Here is an 8884-nt window from a genome sequence, read left to right as displayed (position 1 = left end):
ATTCCTGTGCCGGTTTCCATTGGTGACGGTGTCTTGGTGGAAAAGTCTACTCTAGATCGGCTGCGTACCCACTGCAAAAGAGCACAGGCTAAATTTGCTAGGGGCCTGATGCGAGCACTGTTCACTGAAGATGAACTCAGAGGAAAATCTCTCTACGGCAAGGGAACCAACTCAAAAAAGGATGCACCATGCAAAGAAGCTCTGGACCCTGTTGGGGTAAATGCTATCATCGGTAAGCACGACACTGTAGCACATTGAGCATATGACCAGCGAACGCCATCTGTGTGAGACTGATTTAATTAATTGCAAATTCTCTATTTTCAGGATACATTTGTGGCAGTTTTGACACAACAGTGGTGCAGCTTAAGAACAGCCTGTCGTCGATGCTTTCGAGCGAAATTAAATAAAATGCAAAGTTTTGCATTAGCTCTATGTGAGAATCTGGAATCCGATTTATTTCAAAGCTTTCTGGGGCAATTCCAGTCTCAATGGCTATAACATTCTCCATATAGGTGCGCACAAGCATCTCTAGGAACATTAGAAACGCATCAAACAATATACATCATGATGACAATAGTCACTCGCGCATTAAGAGTTCAATAAAAATTCATACATTAATAATGCATCAGAAACAACAGTCACTCGTGCATTAAGAGTTCAATAAAAATTCATGCACTAAGTGTGCATCAGAAACACGGTGGCCAACTTTCTTATGAAACTCATTAAGAATGCATAAAGAAAATCTACAGAAATGTGAATGTACATGATGAGAAATGTAACCAACATTTAATAAGAAACTCATTAGGCTTTTTTGTAAGGGCAGGTAGTAACCGCAGATCCGGACCATGAAAAGGAAATAAGAATAGGATTGGAATGGAGCGCATTTGGCAAGCACTCACAGAGTATGACTAGCAGCTTACCGGTATCGCTTAAGAGGAAAGTATATAACAATTGCATCTTACCTGTACTCACCTATGGGGCTGAAACGTGGAGGCTAACCAAGAGAATTGTACTTAAGTTGAGGACAACCCAGAGGGCTATGGAACGAAAAATGGTAGGGGCAACATTAAGAGAGAAATCGTGCAGAGTGGGTCAGAGAAATAACTCAAGTTACCGACATTCTAGTGGAAATTAAGAAGAAGAAATGGACATGGGCAGGACATGTAGTGCGAAGAGAGGATAACCGATGGTCGCTGAGGGTAATAAACTGGATTCCAAGGGAAGGAAAGCGTAGCAGGGGGCGGCAGAAAGTTAGGTGGGCGGATGAGGTTAAGTTCGCAGGGGTTAAGTGGATGCAGCTAGCACAGAACCGGGTTAATTGGAGAAATATTGGAGAGGCATTCGCCCTGCGGTGGGTATAGTCAGGCTGCTGCTGATGATGATGACCATTGTAAATGCCACTTGCCACCACCAGAAAGTTTCTGCCTACTGTGTGTTGGTCTTCGGGCATTTACTGGTTTCACGCCAGCTTGCCAGCACTCGCCAATTTGCAGCTGCTAACATTGTTTGCTAGGGGAGCATGCAGTTGCTTGTGCAGTAAATGTATACAAAATGTAAATGTATGTGCTGCGCAAGCTTCGCAAGGCGTCAAATTGTAAGTGAGAAGCCATGCGATCGCTAAGTTCTGCCAAGCGTGCGGGCATGCCAAGCGTGCCACAAGGTACTGTACTCGGTCCATTACTTTTCCTAATCTATATTAATGACCTGGCTACTGATATAACTTCTAACATACGACTATTTGCGGATGACTGCGTAATATATCGACCTATCGCTAACAGCAACGGTACTAAACTGTTACAGAACGACTTGAATTGCATCGAATCCTGGTGTAGCAAATGGCTCATGTCCCTAAACACAAATAAGACTTTCACCTCCTTCTGTCAAACTGCTGACCTATTTAAAACTCGTCCGTCCCAAACTGGAATACGCATGCGCAGTTTGGGACCCTCACGAGTCTAACCTTTCCCTCACCCTCGAATCCATCCAAAATCGTGCAGCAAGGTTCATTCATTCAGACTACTCATATCACTCAAGTGTTACTGATTTGAAGACAAAATCGAATCTCCTTTCCCTCCAATCACACCGCAAAATAGCCCGGCTGTGCCTTTTTCATAAATTTTACCATTCATCACTAGGAAACTGTGCTATCATGCCTTGTCACCGCGTATCCCATCGACTTAATCACAATCAAGTAGTATACCTGCCATCCGCAAATATCACTGCACACCTAAATGCTTTTTTCGTCCAGACAGCAAAGGACTGGAATCGCTTTCCTGCCGACGCAGTTCATCTCGCTCATCTAGCACACTTCAAAGCATTCATTGAAAGACTCGCCAATGAACTATAATAGCCCACCCCTCATGTAATGCCCCACCAGGGACATTTGAGGTATAAATAAATAAATACGTGGCACGCTCATATGAGCACGCTGCAGAGCTGAGAACTTGGCTTGATGAAGTGTGTTTTGAAGCAACCGCACACACAACGGCCTTTTAAAAAAATACCGCTTTGGTCCGATTCTGCATTTTTGAGCTCAAATAGAGCAACTCCATTCATTATGAATTTCAGTTACAACAAACACAATCCACGGGATTGTCAAATTCTCATGAGCTCGATCATATTTAGAGTCCGGACACATTCGAGTAGTTTCTGGCTACCTTATACGTGATTTCTTCGTCATGCTATCCTTATTAATGTAACAAAAATACATGGATGTCTATGGGAGGTGTACATATATAGTCACACTGTTCATTGTTTGAACGGTCTCCATACTAACAGAGCATATAACTGAATTAAAATGGTTGTTTCGTCTCGAAAACTTAATTTGATTCTTCCACATTTACAGTGTCCACATTAGCTAAGCATGAGTACGAGTGTTTCGCATTCATTAAGGAAATATGCATTAGGATGTGTACTTAATGTGAGCCTAATGGTTGGTCAGTGCAGGACAGCAAAATGTTCGGCTCTTGAGTATGAACGTAGTGTTCAGCAAGAATAACTTGTGTCCGCACATAATCATTCACACATATTGACACATGGAATTGGTGGGTACCAAATGAACATTTTGTTTCCATGACTTAGTCGTACCACATGACTATGAATCCCTAAACATAGGCCCTGAAAGGCAGAAGCAGCTGAGCTTGCCGATTTTCTTGTTGATCATCTTTTCTGCTGCACAAAGAATGTGTGTATGACTAATGTGTGTTGATGTTTCACTGATGAACACAGCAATTATGGCATGTGGATAGGAAGCAGTTTGTTGTGCAAAACATGAATTTGTGAAATGCACATAGGTACATGTCTGTGTGACCAGTGTTTGCAGAACTTTACACACAACCCTCATAGCACTAAAGAGTCATTCTTGTGTTTAAGGTGCAGAGCGTGTCTATTTGTATGTCATATGAAACACAATATGCAATTAATTGAGGTCTTTGCCAGGCTGCGTGAACACCTGCACAGGCAGTCGGTTTCCCTTTTCAGTCCTGCTGTCAGTTATTATGTCAGTGTTTCTTGTTGCCATCTGTGTACATTAGGCTGCAGCACACACTGATGTTTGTGAATACATTGAATAGTTCAAGGCGGTAATTTTTTTGACGATGTAGATGTGGAAAATCAATATTAAGGGTGTTTGCAACTGTTTACTCAAGACAGAACTGAGCTTCACAGGACCCCGAAACAGTGCACTGAAATATCACTAATCACCACTTTGCAGGTTTTATTTGTCTTCTTTTGACAGCATCTTGGATACAAGTTTTATGAGCGCCTGCTGCTGCTCAATGAATATGCGGCGCGACTTCCCTTTGATTTCGTTGTTCTGCTGATTCCTGGGACTGTGGCTTCCTTTCCTTGGCCCTGTCTTGCAGGTCCATTTCGTGAAGGCGCCGCTGTATGGCAGCTTCTTGGAGACGAAGCTCTCTGTCCTCAGCTCGCTCTTTGCAAGCTGCCTCCCATTCTCTTACATGCTGAAGTAGCTTTTCGCGCTCTAAAGTTAGGCGATCGCGTTCAAACGCCAACCGCCTCTCTTCAATGGTCCGCTCTTGTTCTTTTATGGTCTTCTCAAACTGAAGCCTTTTTTGAAAAGGCCAAGTTTCGAGGCTGTCGCCTTTTTGTACCTGCATGTAAAAAATTATGTAACATTGGTGCTGTTGTTGTGTAGTATTCATAAATTAGTCACTGACTGCCAGCAGCAAACATATTGCAAATAAGGAATGTAGGAGGATGCAATAATAGAGGAAGAAGTAATCAAAAACGATATATGCACAAACAGTCACTGTATTCCACAAAATGCATATTGTAACATGCACGATTATCTTTCCACCCCCACGTTTCAACAAGTTACGCTGTTGCCGTTACAGGAAAAGTGCACACGGCAATGGTGATATGCTGTTTACTACAAAATATTGACACAAATGATGGGCACCCCGTTCCAAATAACTAACTAGATTGAATCATGTATATGAAACTGGGAACAGTTTGTCGACATGATGGGGCCAATCCTCATTTCATACAGGTCTACTCAGGTGTGCGCCTCAGGGTTCGGTTTTAGGTGCAGTACCATTGAATATTTACATAAATGATCTCTTAAAAGCTCTTGAAGTGTCTGTGTGTATTAAGCTGTTTGGTGACGACAGCATTATTTTTAACTCAATCAAACCAGTTGGTGGTTTGTATTGAATGCTAAGCTACAACTGCCAGAAAATTGGTGCGACAAACGGGAAACGGTTATTAACTTTGAAAAACTGTTGCTATCTGCATCAGTACAAAAAATTAACCAACTGAATTTTGGCGTGCTGCATTAATAACAATGTAATTTTAGCGGTAGACAAATATTAGTACCTCACTGTCGCAGTAACTTCCCGGTTGAAAGGGACAATTCACAGACATTATATGCTCCTCTGTCCGTAAGAAGCTTTGTTTTATGAAGTCTTGTATGGTCAGTTGCACGAAGGTATTAAAGCTGAAAGCATATAACTCCACAATAATGCCAAGCCACAAATATGCGTGCATTGCATAAAATGCCATACAAAAGATTTTAAAGGAGCCAACAGTCTAAGAGTCAGAGGCAAACATTGGGGATTTTTTTTTGTATTGACAGGAATTAGTCTTGTAATGATTTCAGGGATAAACATCTTTACACTTAATATTCTTTATCCCTAAAATCATCATAAGACAAATTCTTGTCAAAGCTAACAACAAAGCAAAACAAAATTATCCCCAACCTTTGCTTTCGACTTTTAGATTTTTGGCTCCTTTCAATTCCATAATAACGAGCCCCTTATTTTCCCTTCAATTGTCTACACAAGAGATGACGCGCAGACACTTGAAAAAATTCGCCTTGCGGCTCACCAGAATAGTACTTAGCAAGGTTTCTCCAGCACAGAGTGCTAACACTGAACAATCCCCTGTAGTGGTTCCATGCAGATATGGTATGTACTATAGTAAACTTGCCTCGCCTTTGAGGTTCCGGCTGAGCACCTGTGCTGCATTGGCCAGGGCTTGCTACTCAAGGGCTAGCCGCAGGCAGTTGGAAATTAAAGCTCAATGGGCCATCGGCAGCTGTGTCGTTCCTCGTTGATGGCGCGTCTTGCGAATTTTGGCTACAGTACATGGCTTTAAAGAAGTCTGCTTCTGCTTATGGCTCATCAGACGAGTCCCCTAAAAAATGGTGGTATACAGACTTAGCAACGTTTCCCTACTGAGCTGTCAGTATTGCAATTTTTGATCTTGCAAGATGATTTTGCGTATATACCACACTTTGTGATGCTGATGTGGTCTGTGCTTTTTGAAGATGTATTAAAGCATTGTAGTGAACAATATGCAGGAAAATGTTACTTTTGACTCCAACGAACTTCGGCGCTGCATGGTTATACATAAAAAACAATACACACACAAGAGAATTAAATCAGGACGTTAACACAGATGATGCGCTCGCTACCAACTGCCAGTTTTTGTGGTACAAAGCGCCGGAGGTCGTCGGAGTCGTATAGCCAACTAGCCCGCTCGCAAGTACTACTGAATGTTACTTTTGTTTTTCAATAAACGTTAAAAGCGCTATGTGTAAGCTGAATTCAGAACTGTTTATCACTGCCAACTGTATATACTGTAATTCACTCGACATTCAAAAATGCAAAATTCATAGATAACAAAACAGCAATTTTGTTGCTTGAAGTTCGAATTATGAAACACTGGCTTTTGGTACGGCTATCAGGGAACTCCGACAAGACTCGCATGTATGGCTGTCCTATAGCAATTCATGTCCTCGCGGCACGCGTTTACGACAAAATGGTCTCACATGCGTTTTTCGCTGAACATGTCAGGTCTACGGTTAAGGGATCTGCGTCCAGGGCTGCAGTGTAGGCTGTGGCAGCTGCATCCCTGGCCAATTCCGCGTAGTTCCGCTCCTCAGCCCGTGTCGGCGCTGTCAGTGGACGGGCACAGGCAATCTTTCTGGTAGCTCTCGTTTTTACTATGTGGCCGTGTTCTTTGGCGATATCAGATATTTCTTGCAGCAGCTTCTTTTTCATCATACTGCTCTTCCGTGCCTGACCTGCACGTGTAAACACCATCCTTACACACTGCTGTCAGCTGGCGATCATAAATACAAAGCTCATATCACGAAGGAAAAGTGATGGAAGCGGTACGTACTTGCGCAGGTTGGCCCGGTCGTAGTGTTGAAATTGCCCCAGCAGCAGATCGCATCGGTCGCGTATTGCGCGCGGTGTAAATTTCGTTTTTCAGAGCCGCGTTAAGGTTATACGCAACTACGGACCATCGACACGACTATCAGAAGGGGTTTACTGCTATGACCTCGCGCAGCATATACAGGTCATCAGTGATTGTGAACCGCAGTCGCGAAGCCGCGGCCACCCTTCGCTGCTGCCATGTCAAATACTGCTTAACCCTGGCTTGACCAGACTCGACTCTTCACGTTCCTTTTTTTGATTGTGTTTCAACAACTTGACAACAGCAGAGACTCCTCTCGTTAAGCCTTTCCACGGCGAGTGTCGAGAAGCGATCTCAACAAAACGAGCATTTCATCGTTTAATCTTTACGGTCAAGGCACGCTGAAACGAAGCGAAATCAGGCTGCTTGGTTTATTTGCGATACATACAGCTTACAGGGACGAATCCACGGCGAATGCGATATGAGGCGAGAAGTCTCCGCTTCGACGGACGCCGCCATGTTGCCCGACCCTATCCGGCGATAGGGTCCACGATATTTCGCCGATATAGGGTCGCCGTCGTCCGCTGACCCAAAAACCCAAGGCACGCTTGGGTTCTGCGCATGCGCAATCGCGCCCCGCTATTACCCTATCCCCCTAACCGATAGGGTCCCCCTATTCTAAATCTCCCTAATGACGTGCTTCCGGACATTTCTTGTTGAAGCGGTTCCCGCAGGAGCAGTTTTTTTTTAGTGCGTAGCACTTCTAGTACTAGCCGCAATCACAGATTTCGCCGAGGTCTGTCCAAAGCCCCTCACTCTCTCTCTCTGTGAATTTGAAGTGGAGAAAGAGAAGGTGGCTTCGCGCGCGTCTCGTGGTTCAGCATTGAGGAGGTGGAGCGGCCGCAGAGCTGTAGTAGAAGCCGCTCTCTCTCTCTGTCCATCCAACTCTCCATGAACTTGAAGAGGAGGAAGGGAAAGTGCCTACGCCCGCATCACGCGACTTAACACTGAGGGGGCGGAGCGACCGCATGGAGTATGACAGTGAGAGAGGGGCGTGTCAGTTGCGGACGTGGCGGCCGTCGCTGGGCAACGTAGCACAAGCGTGACTGCGTTTGTTTCGCGTCGTAATGGATGAAGCCGGGCCATCTGGCACTGCGGCGCAGGTTCGCCGCGCTCGACGTGCTGAGTACAACGGCTACGAAGGCAGAACCTGAAAGCCGGAGGCCCATAAATCGACAGTTAAGTTCGCGAGCTTTTCCTAGAAACCAAGTGTTCACCGCGAGTCCACTGTCACAGGGGACATTCGAAGTGGCGGCCAAGGTCAAGTGGCAGCTTCACGCGAGTTTATTTATGACGGTAGCGCAGGCGGCCACTCTTCGGAAGTGGTATAGGAATAGATAGAAACAGGCGACGCCGTCGGTTCGGTCCGTTCCGATTCTCGGAAAAGTAGCGCTTCGACCGTGCCGCGAAGGAAGCAAACCTGAGCAGTTAAAAATCACAGCGTAACCACAGTGGTTGTGGGTTCGGCGCTAACTGCTCTGTATCTTAGTTTGAGGGGAAAGGGCGCGGAGGCCATAAATCGCGGCGAAACACGGGCTGGGGCGAATGCGCGGCAGAGGGAGCTGCTGTCGGTATCTTCTCAGGGAAGAGGCCTGGACTTACGTCCCTTTGAAACCGCCGCCCGCGCGCAACCGACCAAGGGCAGCGATCGGAATGTTTGCGCCTTAGGCTTGTGTGTTGTGTGTTTTGGAAGCGCAACCGTCGGCGCTGCTTGTCTTTGTGACTGCTGGCCAATTCTTGCGTGAGCTGAGGGAAGATATTGGAGAGAGTGTAAACCGCAGATGTGTGTGGTAATGCATGAAAGGTATAACGGAAATAAGCGGTGCTACGCACCTACTTCGTATTTGATTAATTATGCAAATCGGCCATATTTTGTTCCCTGCAGGCTGACTTGTTTGACGACCCGCGGAGCGATGGGGTCGGGAGCTATTTTTCCCTTCCCACAGAACGGACTAGGCAAGCGGAGCTGACCGCGCACCGTGACGTCAGTCAGAGTTCAATGACTCCCCTGCGGCGGCTGCGCGAGTGACGGGCAATATGACGACGCGAGAAAAGCAAATCCTTTCCCTTATTCTCTGGTGTCACATGACTACCCTTCTTGCTCAGTTCCCTTGCATTCCAAGAAAAACGCAGGGGGGAAACGCGCGTAGTGTGAGCGTCC

At 45.6% G+C, this 8884-nt stretch overlaps 1 protein-coding gene across 1 annotated transcript; it reads left to right on the top strand.

Annotated features, from left to right (window-relative positions):
* LOC146180784 (uncharacterized) lies at window positions 1–407 on the top strand (the record flags this gene model as incomplete). The annotated part of the gene is made up of 2 exons (XM_084575654.1): window positions 1–232; window positions 325–407. Coding segments are annotated over 2 exons (315 nt in total), but the record flags the coding sequence as incomplete, so codon positions are not given.
* Between the last annotated feature and the right edge of the window lie 8477 nt (window positions 408–8884).

The sequence above is a fragment of the Amblyomma maculatum genome, chromosome 8 (assembly GCF_055883805.1).
Source record: "Amblyomma maculatum isolate TAMU_Amacu chromosome 8, ASM5588380v1, whole genome shotgun sequence".
NCBI classification, from domain to species: Eukaryota; Metazoa; Arthropoda; class Arachnida; order Ixodida; family Ixodidae; genus Amblyomma; species Amblyomma maculatum.
The sequence above is the reverse complement of the archived record's forward strand: the minus strand, read 5'-3'. Positions and strand labels throughout refer to the sequence as shown.